Source organism: Pholcus phalangioides, unplaced genomic scaffold, assembly GCF_987345545.1.
Source record: "Pholcus phalangioides strain wild (caught in Gottingen) unplaced genomic scaffold, Ppha-v1.0 ptg000014l_1, whole genome shotgun sequence".
NCBI lineage: Eukaryota > Metazoa > Arthropoda > Arachnida > Araneae > Pholcidae > Pholcus > Pholcus phalangioides.
Window position 1 is genome coordinate 1,212,296 of NW_028301607.1, and position 22,319 is coordinate 1,234,614.

Here is a 22,319-nt window from a genome sequence, read left to right on the forward strand (position 1 = left end):
AGATTTGTTCAAGATCTTATTCGGCTTTGATTCAATCCCATTCAGTATAAAAATGCGATAAAAATTAGTCGCGGACAACCCTTCCATCAACTTTTGAGAAGCCGCTATAGTTACTTACCATCGCCAAGTCCTAATAGAAACAACTTCTTATCGCTCGTTTGGCATCATTCCGGATAGAGCCAAATCGTTTACTTGATGCCAGAGTGCCGCAGACGACGTGTTACGTGTGTTGGCGACGCTGTCGCTGTGTGTGTGCGCGTGTTTGCGATTCTCTTCTCTTCCTCCTCCTGCAGACGAGAGACAGAGAGAAAAGAAATAATTTTTTTTCTCATTTCCACTTGTTGATTTTTGTGGAGCGCCGCGATTTTAAATGCGCTCCTTCGATTCATTTCCTCGTTGTTGTTGTTGTGCAATTTATTAGATACAATTTTGTTTTTATTTTTTGTATATGAATCGAGGTGATTGCGTGTGATTTGTGTATTGCTCGTCATCAGGTGAATTGAAGGTTAAGTTCTGTGAATTACCTAGAGAAGTATGTGCTCCTCCTCGAAGAAGTGTGGCTAGCGCCGGCTCTTTTCGTGTTTGTCCTTCCCTCCCTGTCTCTCTCTCTCTCTCTGGATCCAGGGATTTCTCATCTTGAAGTACGAGGATGACCGCCGAAAACAACAAGCCATTGGACGAAGAAAAGACCGATCCCAAGGAGAATTCCAGAATGGTCGAGAATAACGACCGCGAGAAGGACTTGGAGGAACCCCCGAATTCATCCAGGCTCGAGGACCTGAGGACCCGGGCCAAACACTTCGCGTCCAATAAATACCACGTTATCATAGTTCTGTTGTGTGTGCTATTGTTCATATTCCTGTTCATAGTTATCGGTCTAGGTGCCCGTCTAGGGTCTATGAAATGTCCCGAACCGGACCACTGCAGGACAGCCGACTGCCTCAAGACCGCCTCGGCCGTGGTCGCGAGGGCCGACCATACCCAGAACCCGTGTGTGGATTTCTTCGCCTATTCCTGTAACGGCTGGTTCCAGAGGAATCCCCTGCCCCAGAATAAGGGGTCCTATTCTGTGCTCGATGAACTTAAGAGCACCGTTTACCACAGGATAAGACACCTGATAGATCTCGTGCCGCATGACGGTGATGTTAGTCTACCCGAGCTCAAGGTGAAGAATTTCTATGCGTCTTGTATGAATTTGGCTGAGATTGAGTATTGGCTACCGTTGAAATTTGACTACACGATTCAAGAGATCGGTGGCTGGCCGCTTTTGAAGAAAACCTCGACTGTGCAGTGGAAGAGGAATGAGGTGCTTAAGAAGTTGCATGTTACCTATGGAGTGCCTGTTTATTTCCGGGTGTTGGTTGAACCGAATGATTTGGATCCATCCAAAAACATCATCAAGGTGATTATTTTACATTTTTTAAAAAGAGCTAGTTTTCGTTAGCTGAATCAGTTTTATGTCTAATAATTTTAGTAATTTAATGTTAAAATATTTATCCAAAGTGATATACACAGTGCTGTTTTGTTGAATACAGTGAAACCTTGATATGACAATACTCCGCGAACCAAGAAACATTGTTGTATAGCAGGATTATCGTTATATCAAGAGGCAGCTGTTGAACATAAGAGTGTAGACATTTCCAAACAAGACTTGGAAAAATATTGCAGTAGCGATGTTTCACTGTAATCGAAGGTGAACACCTACCTAATGGCGGACTTCTAAAATTAGTGGCAGCTCTGTATCAAGACTTTTTAGTATCTCAATAATCTTGTTGTTGTTCCTTCGCACTTGTGGTTTCTTACTGCTGTTGTTGTCATTATTTTTTTTACGAGAAGTTACAGCATTTATAATTAAACAAGGTTATTCCTAATAGTGACACAGAAACCATGTCGCAAACCTCAAGTTTAGCACCAAGTGCAATTAGAAGCTAATTTGCTCTTGGTACTTTTAGAAATGTTGAAAGTTGGCATTAACTTGAATTATTGAATACTTCGCAATATAAATTTTTTACACAATGTGTTGTGAAACTTCAGCCCACAACAAAGCTGTACACACTTTATTGAGTGAATCCACATCCACGGAAATATATATATCGGCATCTGTAAAAACTGAAAAAAATGTTTAAAAAAAGTTCAAAAGCCAATTATTTAGGCCGAGATTACACTATAAAAATTTTAAAGTTCTTTTACAAAACTTGAAAATTGCAGCCAATAAGTATGATGTTGCATTCGAGCAAATACAATAAGCTTATTGGTTGCATTTCTCCAGTTTTATTGAAGAACTTTTATCAAACTTTTATTGTGCAATCCCTACCAAAGTAAGGCCTCAACTTGGGAATGGCAGAAAGATCTTGTGCCCAGGTGCTAGACCAGGAAGGGCACAGAGTTTACTCTTTTCCCATTCAAAATAATGGGAAGAGGGACTCCAAAATGTATATTGTCCCCCAGATGACAGAGTGAATTTTTGTTTCTAGTTGGGGCCCTGAGTTAAAGTATTTATCACTTGACCAGGACGGGGGAAATCCTTGGTGCCATGGAGAATAAACAAAATTGATGTTTGTACCTAAAGTTTTCAATGAGTGGTTACTAAATTGGTTTCTGAGGGCAAATTTTCAGTGTCAACATGCCTACCAACAATGGAAAAGGTCAGTAAGTCTGGGAAAAGAAAGAAAAATAATTTTGGATCATTTTCTCTCTCAGGAAAATTTTTTTCGGCTCTTAAGAGATCTGAATTCTACTTTACCACACACCAACTTTGGTGGTATCGCCATACAACTATTTCCTACGGGTGGAGTTGGGTGGGAAATGAAAGTGTCATTAATCGGTGGTCGCCCTAGACTTGGTAGGTAAAGAAATTGTTTTCTATTTTCTTACCCTGGATAGTGCCTGAATTGTTTGTCAATTTGTCAAGCCATGCACTTGATAATCCTGGATGCCAGACCATTATGGTGACTAAAAAAATTGGTATCTAAAGTTTTCCACGTGTGATTGATTGAATCACGTTATGCTAAAAGAACATCAGTTACTGAAACTAGTATTTAGAAAACAACAAAGAAACAAAAACTAGCTTTTTCGGTATAATACATAAATATTGAAAATTCAGCTATAGTTATTTTTTTACCAGGAACCACAAAATGATGCCCTTTTGATATACAACATGTAAAAGTATAGAGTAATAAAGTGGGAAATGTCAAAAAGTAAATTTTGTAAAAAATGAACTTGTGCCTTTTTTGATAGACAAATCACCAAGCATCTTGGCAAGGGGGGGGGGGGGGAGTCCTTGTAATGGTGTTTACTATGTTTATGGAATCATACCCTCTTATTCATTATTCAATTCAAACTAAAGTACAAAACAAGAGAAATAAAATTTCTAAATCCTCTCCATCAAAAATTTAGCTTATTCGGATGAGATTCAAATGAATCAATTGCAAACGTGATGATTGAAATCATTTTTTTTGGCAGTATGCCTTCGGTGAATTTCATACAGAGCCTTTCAAAAACCTTTATATTACAAGTCAACTTTTAAACATGTTTTCAATTGCAGAGTGCAATTCACAAATGATTCCCCCATTGGGGGGGGGGGGGGTGAGAGAAAAAGCTGATTTTATGACAAAATCTGTGTGGGGGAAAAATTATTAAAGTAGGAAAATATTGAGAATTTGTAGGCCTATGTGAATTGAACATTTTTAAAATACATATAATAAATCGGCTCTTACTTCTCTGAAATAGCTTTCTATTATCATATCCCAATACCAGATTTGATGGGTTCTTAATGAGTTGTGATGATTATCAATTATATTTGCATATGAATATCTTACTTATCAAAGTTACGCTAACATATTTGTAAGTGAAATTATTATAACAAGTTATTTTGATATTTGCAGTTAGTTCCTGATGGACTGGGTCTACCGAGCCCAAAATATTATTTCTATCCAATTGACCATGTGGTGAGTATCATTTGCTTCACTGCCGTAACTAGCCATTCGTGTGCTAGAATTTTCATTTAGGCCCCCCCTTCTAGCCCATTTTTGGGCCCAGAAAATAACCCATCGAGACTCATTCTGGGCCCCCCTTCCAGGTGGGCCTTGTGTGGGTGTACCTGTTGCTCCAGACTCTGCCATGAAGCTGGGCTGAAGAGATCTTGTCAACGAGATAAGTCCAGTGGCAAAGTTCTGACGTTCATTCATTGTGGGTATACCTGTTACACCTGCCTAGTTACAGCACTGGTTTGCTTAATACTGCTTCACTTAAATATTGAACATGTTTGATAAGTTGACCCTTATTTAATTATGCATGACTTTTTATTACTATTTGGCTGGCCAATCATTTTGGCAGAAAATGCTTGTTAAGTTTTTGAGGAAGATGGCTGGTATTTCTAAATTGCCTTTATGGCATGCTTAGTGGAGCATGAAAAGTTCCATAGGTGTGATCTCACACTAAAAATCAAATCTTGGCAAATCCCTAATTTTCTAGTCTTCCAAGTGAAGACTAGAAAATTGGTATTGTCGCCTAAAATTTTAAGTGAATGGTAAAATCAGCATCCCAGGATGACAAAAAATATTTTGATTTCATGCCAGCACATCCACCAACATGAAAAAAGTCTTGGAAGAGTCAAATAGATGTTATTCAAGACTATTTTTCTTGATAAACAAACCATTTTTGACTCCTAAAAAATCTGGCTGGTGCCTAAATTTTCTGATTTGTCAAGTCCATAAAATAGTGCCAATTTGAAAATACTCGTATACTCATCACCATAACATGAATTATGTTCTGATAACCATTAACTTCATAGATAATGTTAGCCCATACCATTTTATTTGTTTGCTGAAATACAAGATATATCAGTCCCCCTTATATGTTCACAAATTCTGCACAAATCAATGTGTAACATATATCGTTACAAACCATTAAGGTGCCCACATATTGGCCTGTATTGAAATCTAATAGGTTAATAGTTTTCTAGTGAGTGCATTTCAAATTAATGTAAACGTCTTTGTGATAGAAAAATCTTTTATTTCATCAGGGGTTTATCTTGACATCCCTACAAAATCAGTTTTATACAACTTCATCTAATTCTATAATTCATGGGAGAGGGGGGGAGGGGAATTCACGAGGCACAATTTTGAAAGAAAAGTTGATCATTTCCTCTGGGAATTGAACCTATGTACTCTTGCAGACTGGGCAAACATGCCAACCAATGCAACTTTCCTTTCTTACTAACATTAGTATAAGACCAGCTATTTCTGCAGTTAAGGCAGGCTACTACTACTAAACCACACATGCACATCTCCCACATTCCTCTGTGGAATTTCTAATAAATCGGTACATGCTGAAATGTGCGTGTATGTGTTGTGAACCTAACATGAAATTTGTTGCTGTGCAATGCTTGTTATATGTAGTGCTACCATCAATTTTTCTAACAATGAGTGAAGTGAGTTGAGGGAGGCTGCAGTCCCCATTTGGCATATCACACTACTGTGTTATAATTAGGGCTATACTTTACTGCAACTTCAGTCATATTTCACCATACAGCAATTTCCAACCAGTGGAGTTGAGTGGAAAATGAAGGCTCCATCTGTCTGTAGTACCCGATAGGCGGCCATCGACTTTCATTCGCTTGGTAGGTAAAGAACTTGCTTCTGACATTCTATGCCCAGACTCGAACCCACAGACCTTGATGGTAACCTTCATAGTGGAAGACGAGCATCTTACCGCTGGTCTACTAGGCGGAGGAGATAAGTAGGACTGGTTCAATTCTGAGAGCAGAATATGCCAACGATTAGTGCTACTGCAGTATAATTTGGAAGAATTTTAAAAGAATTGCAAAAAAAACACTATTATGGGGATTTTTACTGCAGAAAATTTCCAGTCAGTCGAGTGTTTGTTGCAGAACAATGCAAAGCATTCTGCTTTGAAGGTCTGATCAATCGGATCAGTTAATAGAACAATTGTTGATCACAGTTAACAATTTTAGTTGAGTTAATCGATTTGATCAATTTGATTAAAATTATTATTTAAAGTTTGTGAATTAACTTGATTTTTTTAGAAAAAAAACCAATTATGTCTTATATATATGAATCATGTTCTATACAGAATATTTTGGATAATTAACCATATTTAAAAATTATTTTAATCAATATATTGATCAAATTAGATTCAGCAAAAACTGATGATTTCAGTTTCAAATTGAGTTTGATGGGAGTTTTTGAAGACAACCAAAATTTATTGCCTCCACTATGAATGCTAGTTTTTAAAGTTATTCTTAGAAGTTAAAGATTCTTAATTCTAGTTATTCTTAGAAGTATCTCATCTTCGAGAGGAGGTTCTGGGAAAACAAGCAACACAGTATAATTGAAAGTCAGTGAATAATAATAAAAAATAACAGATTTTTTTTAAAAAAAGACAAGACTCAAGTGAAGAAATTACAGGTTTTGTCAATTATGTTCATCATATGAAATTGCTTGAAGCTGGCAGTCATAATTTCTTAACCTATTCCTATATTTGTTTACATCTACAGAATAGATGAGTGAAATGAATAAAATATATTTCTATAGCATCTATTAATTTTATATGGTCAAAAAAAATATTTGATTAATTAATTGAAAATTTTTAATTATCAGTTAAAAATTTTAATCGATTCCCACCACTAGTTATAAGAAAAGAAAAGTTGTGTGGGGTGTATTGGTTAGCACATGCTTGCTCAGTTTGCAAGAGAACACAAGTTTGATTCCTGTGGGAGGAAACAACTAACTTTTGTTTTCAAAATATGCCTCAGCATAGTATCCAGAAAGTCACTTTCCTAGATGTATTGTGGCTGAGAAAAACATCTCTTTTCTTAAAAATTAGTTATTTTGGACTGTTTTTTTTCTGTTTGGCTCTTTAGAAATTTTGTTGGTACTTTTTATTTTTTATTTTTTTTTTTGATTTATCAAGCCTTGGATTTGAATTATCCATCTTTGATAACTCATCTGAATAGGTGTGATTTTTGAGCCGAAAAGAGCACTCATGATTATTAACTTGCATATAAACATTAATTTTTTCTACTACCAGTCTGTTAATCTTATAGAACAAGTATAAATATATTTATTTCCAGGCATAGGATATGAAAGTGAACCTACACATAATTTCTTTGAAAATGTGTAATAATGAAAGTTATTGAAGCACTATTAATAATTTGCAGACAATAGAGGATGTGTAGCACACACTTAAGATCTCCAATCAATCTTCCATCTAAAATCCAGATTTCCAGTATCTCGAGATAGTTTCATTCTCCCTTGTAATACATTGAAAGATAATAATTCAAATTTGTGGTAGCTCAAAATAAACTTCCAGAAGCAATTTAGAACACCAAAGTTTGGCATTCTTATTAAGCTGCTATGAAATTCTAAAATAATGAATAATAAAATATTATTTATATATAAATTGCTTTTTTCCCAACCAATGTAAACTGTGTAAGCTTAAGTCAACTTCAACAGACCTAAGTGCTAATCCTGCATTTTAGCTGTCATTAAGAATCAGCTTAAAGCTCTATGTAGGCTCAGGTTCAATTAGCCCTCATATGCATAAAAACTTCATTTATCATGCATTTTACATTCATGTGTTGTTAGTAGTGAAAAATTGCATTTTATTTTTTCAAATATGTCATATTGATTTGTACTTCCCTTAAAAACGTTCACTTCTGCAGTGGGGCCTTACAATTTCTACGCTTATTTAGTATTCAGTCAGTGAACTAATGTTGAATTGCACGACAATGTTTTTCATACATGTTTATCTGCAGATTTCATGCATACTCAATCCTGAAAAGTTTGAGCATCAGAGTGTGAGACTGTCATATTGCAAGTCACCACTGTATTTTGATCTTGAATTATCAGTGATTCTAAGAATAATTTTCCGCTCTTTGCAGTTGGTCAAGGCTTATAAGCTGTTCATGAAAAACCTGTTGATGGTGATGTCTGTTGATGTCCAAATAGCTAATAGGTTTGCGGAGAACATGTTTGCCTATGAAAAGCGGTTGGCAGAGGTAAAAATGTTAAATATTTTTTTTTCTAGATTTTCTATACCTTGACCAGGGTTGGTTTTATTTTATAAAACACAAAATTTCTCCCAGAGCCGCAGACTAAATTTGAAAGAGAAGGGTAGACAATTATTATACTCATTGGATTTGTTTAAATCTAAATTTTCATTATCCAGACAATTTTGCTCATTTCGTGTTTTGTTCAATTTTCACTGTAAATCTTTTATAATTCATTTTCAATTTTGATGAACTGTTTTTATCTTACTTATTTTTAAATGCAAATTATTGATGTTTACATGAGCTTTCAGACTCTTAAGTACTAATCTCTACTGTTGCTACCTCTACTCAATGATAATTGTGACACAGAGTTCTAACAATTCTGGTAAACGCAAAACTAATTCATTGAACAGACATTTTGACTTCATTGTAGCTATGGCTGAAATGCATATACAAATGATTTTAACTGAGAATATCAGTACAAGAGGATGAATAATGATCACTAACTGATTAACAGATAATAAAATAAAATTATGACATGGTTTTGGGCCAAGTTTGAGAGAAATATAAGATGATGGCATTGGGCCAATTCATATCCGCACAGGTTTTGAGGAGGATGAATTTTAGAATCTAAAATGGTATTCATTATTGTGTGACATTCTGTATTTAATACGGTAGAACCTCTCTAATCTGGCCTCTAAGGCTACATTAGAAAACCTAGATAATATAATTTCCTGCTTATTATGTTATTATGACTTGCAATATTTTGTTAATTTTTCTAGAACAAATAGGTTCTGATACTATTTTTTAAGTATGTTTGTTTTCCCTGACCTGTTTGGCTTTGACAATGGATTGGGAAGGGAGATGGTTATTATGATACCTTTTCTTATCCAGGGCTTAAAAGTTTACTGATTTATTCATTCAGTCTGCAATTTACCTGTTATTTACTTGAAACAAAAAGTACCAGTAATTTTTTTTTAAAGAATGCTTAATGTTGCGAGTGATTTTATGTTAATACACCAAAGTATACGATTTTAATACGTACATCATATCCCTGTTTGCTGTGTGAAACAATCTTATTTTTCAATTGTAATTCTCAACTACCTAATCTTTGAATAGTGTTTCTTAAATTCAATACAATATTTCACTATCAAGTAACCAACTGATTTTATGCATAAAAAACTTAACAGTTTTCCACTAATTTCATCTTCCTTGATAATCTGGATTTTCTCTAATTTAGCCAACCCTGGGTTACAATAAGGCAGAATAAGAAAAGTATACATTTGATTCCTCACACATATGTGAAATTTTTCTTTTCCCCCCTCCCCCTTCCTTTTCTGGCAGATAACTCCTGAAGCACCAGCCTTAAGGAATACAGCACAAAATTATAAGGTTATGAGTGTGTCTGATCTGGACAAGTTATCGACAAGTGTAAGACTGGTTATTCAATCTCAACAAGTCATTGTTGTATCATTATTGTATGAATATAACAAGAAGTATAACTTAATTATACTGTCTCAACCATGTTCTTGATAAATATTATTTCATATGCATGCAGATATCTTGGTCAAGCTTGTTGCACTCGTACTTTCCTGATGTTGTCCGTCCATACACAGAAGTAGCCATACTTTCTGAACAGTATTTCAGTGATATATCAACTCTGATATCTGCTACCGATACTCGGTAAGTTTCTGATCAAAGCAAGTTTAATTATAAATTATTTTAATAGGACTTGTTTATTTGAGCTATATAGCACATTAGAACGGCTGCATTATTACATAACTAATAACCTTTTTTTGCATTAAACGCTACAATGTGAAACATGATGCTATTTGAATGCTTCATGATATTTCAATGTTGGTGATGACTTATTGAATTTTTTTGAATTTCTACAGGCTGCTGAATGACTATTACATGTGGCGATTACTCTTCACTTATGTAATGCATTTGTCTTCAAAACACAGGATGGTTGCTAATCAGTTTTATCAAGCATTTGAAGGTAGTGAATCCTATATTTTTAGTGGTTTTAAGGTCTAATTATATGGCTATTATGTTTATTTAATTTGATAGTCAGATCAGTCAGACAGATAATAACCCTGTTGTGCCAAAAAATGTTCCAATGATACTGTAAAACTGGGCTAGACAAATCCCAGGCACCATGACAACTAAAAAATTGAGATTGGCACCTAAAATTTCTATATGTTGCTGCTAAATTAGGGCCAAAACAACACAAATTTTTTTAAATTCATGTCACCCTATCTATCAATATTGAAAAATGTTGCTATCCTGGAAAATTTTAAATATTTTTTGACTGGTTTTTCTCTAAAAAAAATTTTGCTTGCTAAAAATTTATTCTGGTGCCTAGATTTTCTTATGATTTGTCAAGCCCTACTCTAAAAATTCCCTACGCCAAGGTGTTTGTGCATGGCAATTTCTTAGCGAGAGATATTGCGGAAATTTATTCAGAATAAACAATTAAAGCTTTTAGTCTCAGTCTGATTTGCTCTCCTAAGCTATCAAGGTGCGACAAAAATGATGAAATGATCAACTAAACAGGAATATCACAAAATTCATTTCATATGTGAGAGTTTTCATCAATTTGTTTCAAGCTGTCTTAATATCACTTATCTTATTTATAACTGCATACTTTGAAATCGTTCAAGACTATCTTCTCAACAAACCATAATGAATTTTGCATAAATCTTCTTGGAAAAAATTAATTTGTCTGCTCGTGTGTGCATGTGAGTTTTGCATTAATTACTTCTTGTCATTCTCATGTTTTTATTAAGGTGTTGATAGCCCCGATCTTCCCTACAAAGAAAGATGGGAATACTGTATTGATCTTACTGGCAAATTTTTGGGTCATGCTGTTGGTTCCATGTATATGAAGCAGTATGTTAGTACGGAAAGTAAAAAAGAAGTAAGAGATGTGTAATATTTTCATATATGTATGAAGTATGTTACATTGTTGATATATTTTGAGACATATTCATAACAACTTTAAATTAATTCTGTTGTTTTGAATGAATTATATTAGGTTGGCACATATGTTCACAAAATCATCGGTGCATTTTCATCTATGACAAGGAGATTGTATTGGTTGTCTGACTCAGCAACACATGATGCAGCTCTTGGTAAAGTGAGTAATCTTTTCATTAGCATTTTAAAAAATTTGATGTGAATGATAAAACTAACTCAATGACCTTGAATAAATCTTTTGGGGATTATTCTGCTTAAAGCTTGTCAGGGTAAAAAAATTGAAAAAGTGTTTATCAAATTAAATTAAGCACCAGTTTTAAATACTATCTTTTGATGATTAAATTCAATTTTAACAGGAAAAAAACTTAATTTTCTATGTATAATCTGCACCATTGTGTTGCCAGCAGGAGTGAAAATATCCATTAAAATAGTTTTCTACTTGATTTTATAAACTGCCATAGTTTAATTAACTAGTCTTCTGTCCCAGACAATATGCCATTTCTTTGAACATTTTTTTTATTTATGAATTAATTGTTCAAGTTTAAGTTCATAAAAGCGGATTTCACCTGCAGTGTGCATTAAGATAGCCTGCAAGGTATAGGCCTATACAGTAAATTACAGTACATGCCACAAACACATATGTTGGGAAATGCTTGCTGAGTGTTCAGCAAGTATTTTACAGAAATGGAAGCACCCCAGTTCTTATTTCAAGAAATATGATGCCTCTTTAAGTAACATTGCATTGGAAATCACTGTTTCAATAACCATTTTCAATGTGGATTTTATTGATAAAATACCTTTTTGCATGTCAAAAATGTATCACAGCACCCTACAGGGTCTGTCACATTGTGGTAATCTGTTCCAAAGTGTTGTCACCATTTTTCTTTTTCTTTAACATGAAAGTATTATATCAAAACTTTTCACATTCTGAATCTGATGTTTGTCCCCACTTTCTTCTTCCCATACATAATGTTGAAAAATAACAATAAAATATTGCTTTCTTGATAAATTAAAATCTGTTTTCAAGTACCTGCCACAATTTAAAACTTTAGCATAATCGAACCCCTCATTGTTCAAGGTTTTGTATTAATGCTAACAACATTGTTCTTTATCCTTTTTTACAGTGGATGTGGTTCTTAATTGATTATTGATTTCCTTCCTCTGTTATTAGATACTATCTGCCGTTCTTCAGCTGGAATATCCTGAGTTTGATCCCAACTGCACAGTATCTAACTATTATAAAGAAGTGAGTTGTTATTTTGAAATATAATTTTAATACATCATCATAAGTACACATATTTTCAGGTCTACACAATAACATTAAGAACAGAAATACAATAATTGTAAAATCTTCTTAACCTTTTAACAGTTAATCATCCCAATTGGGACCATCAGTTTTAGTAATTGAGAAAAAATATTTTTTGTCCACTTGATTTTTTTTCTGAAGGTGTGACATTCCAAACTGAATTTACAAAACAAAATTTCCATCATTTTTTTGCGCACTGATGTCATAAATTTAATTTTTTTTAATGACCTAGTTTTTAAGGAAGAATAAAATTTAATTTTTATGTTGTTTCTGTGGACATGGGTAAGTACAGAAAACACGACAAATTTTTTTCATGAATTTTATGGTTGATATCTCTAAAATAAAAGATCAGAAGAGAAAATAAAAGAAAAAAATAAAGAAAACCGATTCAAATCCTATTCAGCCAGTAAAGGGTTAAGGCTCCAAAAGGAGCTTCTATATGCCATGGCATCAAATCAAGGAGGCTTTGGGAAATTCGTTATTGAGTCTAGGGTTTAATGTTTCTGGATGATCCTGGCTGCTCTGTCTGCTTATACACAATATCCCAGAAAATGTAAAAAGGCTTTATCTTTGGCAAAGGCTAGGGAATAAATATTTATCATGTAGTCAAACTATACTATAACCAACTTCAGAGGACAATGTTTGGTTTGCTAATCTAATAATAAAATATGGATCATATCACACCAAATAGGCAGAATATATTAGCATAGTTTAATGATGCCCCACAAAATGTCAATAAAACAACAAACTCAAAAAATTAATGGTACTACAAATTAATTGCTATTATAATAATGTGTATTTGGTTCTTAGTTTTGACAATGATAGCACATTTTTGCAGTCTGAAAAAAAACCCATTTTTTAAGAGTGACTTTTTGTTTTCGTGTCTTTTTGATGCAATGAATTTCTTCCCCAAACTCAACATGATTACTCTGATGACTACAATTTATACTACCATTTTCCTTTCCAGTGGGTTGTGCAAGCAGACTACTTCCAAAACATCAAGGAAGGTCTGTTTTTCCTTCGCATGAAGCAAAGTGAAATGCTGCAGCAAGGAGCATTTTCTGCTTGCCAGTAAGATAACTTATTGTCACGAAAATTTGTCTTATAATATTTTTTTAAGTATTTCCACAATAAATGTAGTAATCTCCAAAAAAAAATAAATAAACAAGCTTTGCAGTACATGCAACTTTTCTTTTTTTATCGGCTGCAGTAGCTGGTCAGCTAGTAAATACGCAGTTCAAGTTTTGTATATATTTGTTCATGTATTTACCTGGTAGCTAATATAAACCCTTTGAAGGAATGTGTGAAATACTTTTTCTCATATTTTAAAATTTTATGTCAATAATGGAATTCAACAAAAAATTCCCATCTGTCAATCGTGTAGGTCTTTTTGGCTGTGCAGGTTTGTATTAGAATATATTATTTAGAATTGTCTCAAAACTACAGGTCCTAAGGCTGTAGGGGGGTGGGGCGACTTGGGGTTTGCCGCCACGAAAATGTGTGAAAATGACGGAAAAAAATAGGAAAAGCATAGTCAAATCTATTTTGTTTTATCACTTTGGTCCTCCCCACCTTCTCGAAATGCAACTGTCCCCCCCCCCCCCCAAAAGAAATTTCTGGCTACAGGCCTTGTTAAGTCCCAATTCAATTAGCTCATGAGTGAACAAAATGATCTTGGTACAATAAAAACAAATATAACATTTTTTGACAGCATTCCAACAATATTTAATACAATTTTCATTTTAATATATACCAGAATTTAGTTTTTAATCACCAGATTGTAACATTTAAAGAGCTAGTGTAAAAATGATTTCATTATTTCTCAATAAGAATGCAATTGTCTCAGTGGAACTATTAAGCTTCCAACTTCTCTGTGAGTGAAATGAATTACTACTTCAGACAAAATAAAGAATAAATGCTAAACATTTAAAATAAAATAGACCTTTTTATATTAATATGCATTTAGTGGTGAAATTACTTGTGTCATGGTGTACTGAGGTTTACACATGCAGATCTCTCATATATTTATGTATTTTTTCATGTGTAGCTGGCCTGTTAATCCCCATGATGTCACTGCTCATTACAGCTATGCTGGTAACCAATTAGGTATGGTGTTCTATTTTATCTATGAAGGACTTTATTTTCAGAAATTTTTATTCTATTAATAATTGTTCGATAATATACTCTATCAATTTATTTCATTTTATTTATTCTATTAATAATCTCTCCTTACAGTGTTGTATTTTCAGGCTTACATACATTTTACATACATGCATGAAATGCTCTAAATCAGAGATTTTTAAACTTGATGCTTTTGTAGCAATGTTAGGAATGAGATTCAAATGTTAAAATATCTTAAGGCACTTAGGTATCACCCTAAATTTCTGTGACACACTAGTTGAGGATCACAGCGCTCCAGGATATTGCAGCACACTGTTTGAAAACTACAGCTCTGCATAATCATTCAGCTCACCTCATTAGCTAAAGTACAAGTATATTATAGTGGAATCACTTTTTTATATCAGTACATTTCATTGGTTTACAACATTATCTAGGCTGGAAAATATGCTTGTTTATTAATAATTTCTCCACATCAAATCCATGGAAATCACTCCAAGATATTGCTCATTGGCTTATGGGTTGAACAGAAGGCATGTGATTGCAGAGTTATTTTGTTATGCACAGTGAGGGGGGATGGGAAACTCTCTAATGATAATAAATTTTCCAAACATTTCTTGGCTGAGAAGTATAAGTGAATAGTTAAGATTTGCGTGTAAAGCTTTTTGAACACAACTGAACTTCATTCTTGTGAAACCAAAAAAGATCTGACAATTATTTAACATTGACCAAATTTCATGCTATCTAATATTCAAATCTATCCATGCAGAAAAGGTTCTATTTTTTGGTAAAGATTGAGTCAATGTGACTGACTCAACTTTTAATGATTCTTTCATTTATGTGTGCGAAAAATAATAATTGTGATGCAGTTGTAATGCGGTTAGAATGCTGGTTCTTTTATTCAGAATATAATACATACACAGCTTAAAGAAATCTTTTTTTATTTCTCAAAAATCAGATTGTTTGGATCAAAGCCCTTCCTATGTGCATTGGTTTAATTGAAAATCGACCAATTAAAAAAAATCTTTATCATTCTTGGATAGTATACATTGAAAAGGCTCAATGGTGTAAGTCATGGAATCTGTTCAGCTTTTCTTGGGTGCAAAATAAAGAGCAATTTTGAAAAAAAAAACGTGTTCATTTGCACCCAATGAACAATGAAATGTGTCTTCACACAAAAAAAAATTCACTTTTTTTTCATGGAGTTATTTTGTTTAATTTAAAACACCTAACTTTTGTTTGTTTTATTTGCTTGATTATGTTTTTTCTTTAGTTTTTGTTTTTAGTTTGGAATTTTTCTTTCTCTCCTTATTTTGTTTTAGTTGTACCATCTGGATTACTTCAAGAACCTTTGTTCAATTCAAATTCCCCTCTGTAAGTTTTGTGGTTCAACTGTTTGTGTTTTTGTTATTCATTAGTTTGTTTTTGTGTTTGCTGTCAATTAATTTGTTGCTCAGCATCAATACAATAAACCCCCCTTGTTATATTAAAAAAATTAAAAATATCAAATTAAAAATTCAAATAAAAAGCACAAAATATGCAATTATTGAATTTTTGAAATTAATCGGCCTTGATAAAACATTTTATCGAAGTGCTGTGTAATGAGGAGCTAACTTTGTTTTTTAGTCATCCATATGTATTAAATCCATCTTATTATGCAATTTTTACATGAGTAGGTTTTTAAAAAAAATCAGTTAAACATTTTTGAAATATGTTAAAAATCAATTGATACAATTGGCCAGTCAAATATTTTAGTGTCTTTATAAATTCTCATAGTGGGGTCATTCCATGTCAAATCACCCAGCCATGACACCCATAGTCTCAGATTTCAATGATTTTTTTTTTGTTTGTTGCATTTACCATCCTTATTAACCGTGTGAAATATTATTTGCATATCTCGAAAACTTTTTGAGAAAAAAAATGTTGAAATTTATCAAAAACTGATGCAGATGACTTTTCCGAGGCTCAATTTTTAAGCGGCATTGTTTGAGAAAATAAATCATAACTTTTTCAATATATTCAAATGAAATTTTCACTAAAGTGTTCACAAAAACATACAGAATATGAATAAAAATAATTCATACATTTGCATTTGAAATTTACATGCAAAAAAATTATGTAAACTTTGTTTTTGTGGAATTTTTCGTTAGAAAAAATACAATTTTTCAAACATATTTTTAGACCAGAGGCACAGCAGTTACCAAAACAACTTTTATTTTAAATTTCTCCTAAATATATGAAGTAAAATACTGGAGAAAAAAAATAATGGTTTTTTGACCGTTAATATGTTTATTCTGGCTCGCAACACAAAATTCATCGAAATAAGACTGGATCGTTCAGATTTCAAATCATTCAACTAGATACTGAAATGCAACCCATCATCCCAGATTCCAATTATTATTTTTTATTTATTGCTTCTACCATGCTTGTTGACCATGCAAAGTTTCATGTACATATCTCAAAAACATTTTGAGAAAAAAAAAAAATTTCTAACCTCACGAATGACGTCTCTTAGGCTAACCCCATTCAAGCAATATTATTTGTGAAAATATATCATAACTTTGCAGATTTTCAATATATACAAATGAAATTTCCACTAAAATGCTCACAAAAAAATGTAGATTATGACTAGGAAAGAAAATTTAAACCTTTGCATTAAAAAATTAGATTGCAAAAAAATCGTTGAAATTTAATTTTTTAACAAAAGCCATTTACAAAAGCTCTCCTGCTTTTCTCACGGCATATTCAGTGACATTGAACTCTACAGATTTTTTTCCTTGTTCCCCTTTCTTAAAGCAGGGGCCAGAGTTAAAATTTGCAGTTTTCCCCTTGTGATGGGTAAATTGAGTCTTGTTTCTAATTAACTTTATAAAAATATTCATATTTGCTTTCTGTTTAATATCTTCATTAAGTGTGCTTTGATATTCATTTTCTGGTAATTCTTCAAAAACTTTACAAACATTTGATTTTAAAGTGTTGCAAGCAGATTCAACTTTTCTTTTGGCATTGTTTGACTTGCACTGTGGAGCTATCCTATGAAGTTTAATTGGTGACTCTTCTATGTTCTGTAGAGATTAATTTATTTCTTCAAGTGCTTCTTGTTTAATAATTGACATTTTTCCAAGTTACTTCTCTACATTACTATCATTGTTCATCTCTTCACAGTATTCAGTTTCTTCATTTAATTTATTGTTGTTTATATTCACTGTCTCTACAGGCATGGCATATTTTTTACCCTGGAATTGATTTTGTACAACCATTTATTTCATTTATACATGAAAAATACAAGTTTACTATCCTTAAACCTTTTATTTTTTTCTTATGACATTTTAAAGGATTAAAGCATGCTTCCGGATATATTTCATACTTTGAGAAAAAAGCTCTATGATGCTTAAACACACAGTAGATAGATGTTCAGAACTTGCTCCACTCCTCAATATTGATGTCCGATGGGTCCAATGATGTAATGGGTAACAGATTTTACACTTTGCATAACACTTTTTATGACAGTCAGATCGAGTTTTTTTTCCAACACTATAAATTTCAAGTGTCTTTTCTGACATTTTACTTTGAATTCCAAAATGATGATATAAAATATTTAGCTCAAATGGAAATTGTGTTATCATAAGAAAAATTTGCTAACCCTGGAGTAGGCTACTTTATGGAGCACATTCTCTGTCTTCAGCAAGATCATAATTGAGACTTGCATCATTGGATGTGGGGGGGGGGGGGCAGTTTAGTTCTAACACTTTTATTTTAGTTTTCACAATGAAACAGCAGTAGTGACTTTATCATCACCTGCTGGGATGATAAAGTCTTATAATTAAATAAGACACCAGCTGCCCTCTGAAGGACAAAGACCAGTGTGCCATAGTTCATATCTTCACAGAAGCTATTATTATTTTTTACAATCATCATCACAACAAGAAACATCACATCTTATATATCACCACCAGGCATTATATACATTAGGTTTTCAATTCTACTCTCTTCCATCTGCCTCAGCTACAACAATTAGGTTGTAGCTGATAATTATTTCATTCTTTGTGATTTGATGGCTCGTATTCTGGCTTTTTATCAGCAATTTTAAATTATTTCTTGGGAAAAATCTATATAGGTCTGTATTAAACATTATAATGTAGATTTTTTTTTCACACAAGTATAACCATTTCATATTTATCATATATATTAAATATATGTTTATTAAAATATATACTGTAAAAATCAAAGTAATTAAAAAAAATTAACACTGTTGTGGTAAAATAACTTTATAATTAAGCATGTTAAAAAACTTCAAAAAAATTAATCTATATACATGATTAATATTATCTGGATTTATCAAATATAAAATAATTCTTTATGCAAAAATATATCAGATTGCAAAAGTTTGTCTTTGTTGCATCATAAGAAATATTTATAGATCAATTAAAAGTGAAATTAATTATTTGGAATTTGAACACTTCTAAGAATCTGAACATGAAGGTTTAATTTGAAAAATTATTTTATTCACCCAAAACCTTTTTTTTTCACCAACTCCCATTTGACACATTACATTAACATTTCTAATTATTTCATGAATTCATTTAATTCTAGAATTTTAAAATTTATTAATTGTTTTGAATTATTGCATTAACTACTCATGAAACTTAATTTAATGAATACTGTAATAAATGTATAAGCGTACATGAAAAATAAAATATAAATTTCTTTTTACTAAGCATGAATCATTATATTAAGTCGAAATGTACAAATATAATTAATGTAGTCATATAAGTACAATTGTGTTTTGTTACTCAAATGTACTAACTGTCAAAATAATGTTTACTTTTCTAGTCTTCTAAATATATTAATAGGATTAAATTTTTAAAAAATTGAAAATTCATGCTGTGCATCCAAAAAAAAAGTGTGTAAAAAATTGTGTTAAAAATAAAAAAAATAATAAAAAAATTGAATTTAAATGACTTTTTCCCTCTAAGGTTTACATTTTTTCTATTCATAATCTGCATTTTTTTGTGAGCATTTTAGTGGAAATTTCATTTGTATATATTGAAAATCTGCAAAGTTATGATATATTTTCACAAATAATATTGCTTGAATGGGGTTAGCCTAAGAGACGTCATTCGTGAGGTTAGAAATTTTTTTTTTCTCAAAATGTTTTTGAGATATGTACATGAAACTTTGCATGGTCAACAAGCATGGTAGAAGCAATAAATAAAAAATAATAATTGGAATCTGGGATGATGGGTTGCATTTCAGTATCTAGTTGAATGATTTGAAATCTGAACGATCCAGTCTTATTTCGATGAATTTTGTGTTGCGAGCCAGAATAAACATATTAACGGTCAAAAAACCATTATTTTTTTTCTCCAGTATTTTACTTCATATATTTAGGAGAAATTTAAAATAAAAGTTGTTTTGGTAACTGCTGTGCCTCTGGTCTAAAAATATGTTTGAAAAATTGTATTTTTTCTAACGAAAAATTCCACAAAAACAAAGTTTACATAATTTTTTTGCATGTAAATTTCAAATGCAAATGTATGAATTATTTTTATTCATATTCTGTATGTTTTTGTGAACACTTTAGTGAAAATTTCACTTGAATATATTGAAAATTGAAAAAGTTATGATTTATTTTCTCAAACAATGCCGCTTAAAAATTGAGCCTCGGAAAAGTCATCTGCATCAGTTTTTGATAAATTTCAACATTTTTTTTCTCAAAAAGTTTTCGAGATATGCAAATAATATTTCACACGGTTAATAAGGATGGTAAATGCAACAAACAAAAAAAAAATCATTGAAATCTGAGACTATGGGTGTCATTTTGGCATTTTGCCGGGTGATTTGAAATGGAATGACCCAGTGCTCTTCAAATCAGAATTTATTTTATTTTATTTTTTTTAACCTTTTTAAGAAAATCACAGTTGAAAAGTTCTTCTAAATCTTGAGTCAGCGAATATTTAAAACTTTTGCACCCCTTAGTTAAAAAGTTGATTCAACTGCATTCAAATGCATAATTTTGGCATGCATAATGTTTCTTTTACAAACAATTTAGTTTATTATAGTTGGTAATTCAATTTCATCAATTGCTATTATCAGCTAAATTATTTTGCATACAGTAAGACCATTGTATCTGCAGATCCTGTGTTAGTGGTTTCCATTATCCGCTGTTTGAAAAATAATGCACATGTACATGATTCTAGTATGTAATATACAAGCCAGAGGTCTTCAACCTTTTTCTAGTTGCAAGCACTCCTTGTACCCATTATCAAAAAAAGAGCATCCTCATAGCAAGTTTGACATACCAATAATACGTGAAATCAGGATGATTTCAATCCTTCAATGCAATTTGCACAAGGTGTTTACTTGGAACATTGTGATCAAGTGCTCATGAGCATGAAATCAGACATCAAGCACTCTGGGTTGTTCAGAGAGCACCTCTGTGCTCGTGAGCAATCAGTTGAAGATGCCTGATATAAGCATTGAAGTAAAGTCCTACACAAGTTGCAGTGTAGTGTAAATCAAAATCATGTATGATATTTTTAAACTCTGTTTAAATTACATAGACATCACAATGCCATACACTTTTTATCATATAAATTTATGGTGGGATCATTTTATATTTTTCCTTTATTCAAACCTTTACAATGGAAATGATTGCACAAACTTTTCCATGGCATATGACACTCAGGATTAATTTTGTGGGCCATATAAGAATGTAATCACTTCTTCTCTCAGTGATCAAATATAATTGTCAGAGTGGGCTAAAAAATTAACTCCTTGTATGTTAGCACATATGGTAATTATAAAAAAATCTCAGCAGGTTTTAGTGATCTTGAATTTGTATTAGATGCACAAAATGTCCAACGCCGAGAAAAAGATGCCTATAACAAATATAGATGTCATATGTTTAAAAAATACAGTAACCCAATTAAAAATGCAATTACAAACAATATATATACATGATTAATTTTATAATAATGCCCATAAAGAATACTTATGGTTGTCTTATTGTAAGTATGAATAGTTTCTAGATTTAAATGTCGCATAGCATTGGAAATAAACTCGGGGGCATTTTCTAAATGTAACGAAACAATCTTCATATATTGTCACTTTATTATTTTTTTAAATCTGTTATTCTATTATGTATAATAATTATGATTTAATTGTTCATATATAATAAGAGATGTGCCAAAATTCTATAATCTCTTTCAGTGCTGTAAAATATGGAGTACTCGCAGGACATGTTGCAAACAAACTTAGTGCAATGTTTGATATTAAAGGTATGTAACATGTCTTTTTCATACATTTTAAGTTATTAAAAATGCCTTCATTTTTGTTTTTCATTTCATTTGTTTTTTTAGCAAAGCTTGAAATCTGGAGAATTCCAACAAATTGGTCTTTAGTTTTACCTCTTGTACTTAAATTAGCAAAGCAAGAGCTATTTTGTTTGCATGAAACTCCATTCTTGTGCCCAAAAATATCGAGTCATCTTTCCCAACTTATATAGAAGTTGCCCATTGGAGGTGAATGACTGAATGAGCTTGTCGATAAAAAAAAAACAGAGTATGAAATAAAAATGAATCCAGAATGAGCAGAAATTTTTCAATGATTAAGAATGGCTCAGTCCTGTTTGCTCACCTGTTGAGATGCAAGTGTATGAGCTATAACATTGCATTAATACAGTATGTCTTTCCATGTGTTGTTCTCATATAGGAATAGATAATATCATTCAATAATGGGTGTTTTTTTTTTATTTTTGTTCTTTAAAGGAGTGAATTATGACACCTTTGGAACTCTTCAACCTTGGATGAGTAACCATTCCATGGGGTATTATAGAGACCAATTGAATTGTTTATTCAAGGGTCTGTCAAATTTTACAGTAGACAATGTTTCGGTGAGTTTGTC

The 22,319-nt window shown here is 32.2% G+C and overlaps 1 protein-coding gene across 1 annotated transcript in view; it reads left to right on the forward strand.

Annotated features, from left to right (window-relative positions):
• The first annotated feature begins 210 nt into the window (after positions 1-210).
• LOC149077892 (endothelin-converting enzyme-like 1) overlaps positions 211-22,319 on the forward strand; it is a 32,624-nt gene continuing 10,515 nt past the window's right edge. The window contains exons 1-14 of the mRNA XM_089241496.1: positions 211-1,402; positions 3,885-3,947; positions 7,904-8,020; positions 9,356-9,442; positions 9,570-9,694; positions 9,907-10,010; positions 10,801-10,931; positions 11,049-11,150; positions 12,162-12,236; positions 13,264-13,367; positions 14,344-14,402; positions 15,737-15,788; positions 21,627-21,694; positions 22,184-22,308. Of these exons, the coding sequence (XP_089097622.1) occupies positions 650-1,402; positions 3,885-3,947; positions 7,904-8,020; positions 9,356-9,442; positions 9,570-9,694; positions 9,907-10,010; positions 10,801-10,931; positions 11,049-11,150; positions 12,162-12,236; positions 13,264-13,367; positions 14,344-14,402; positions 15,737-15,788; positions 21,627-21,694; positions 22,184-22,308 (1,965 nt within the window). The 5' untranslated portion in view covers positions 211-649. The remainder of the gene's footprint in view (positions 1,403-3,884; positions 3,948-7,903; positions 8,021-9,355; positions 9,443-9,569; positions 9,695-9,906; positions 10,011-10,800; positions 10,932-11,048; positions 11,151-12,161; positions 12,237-13,263; positions 13,368-14,343; positions 14,403-15,736; positions 15,789-21,626; positions 21,695-22,183; positions 22,309-22,319) is intronic.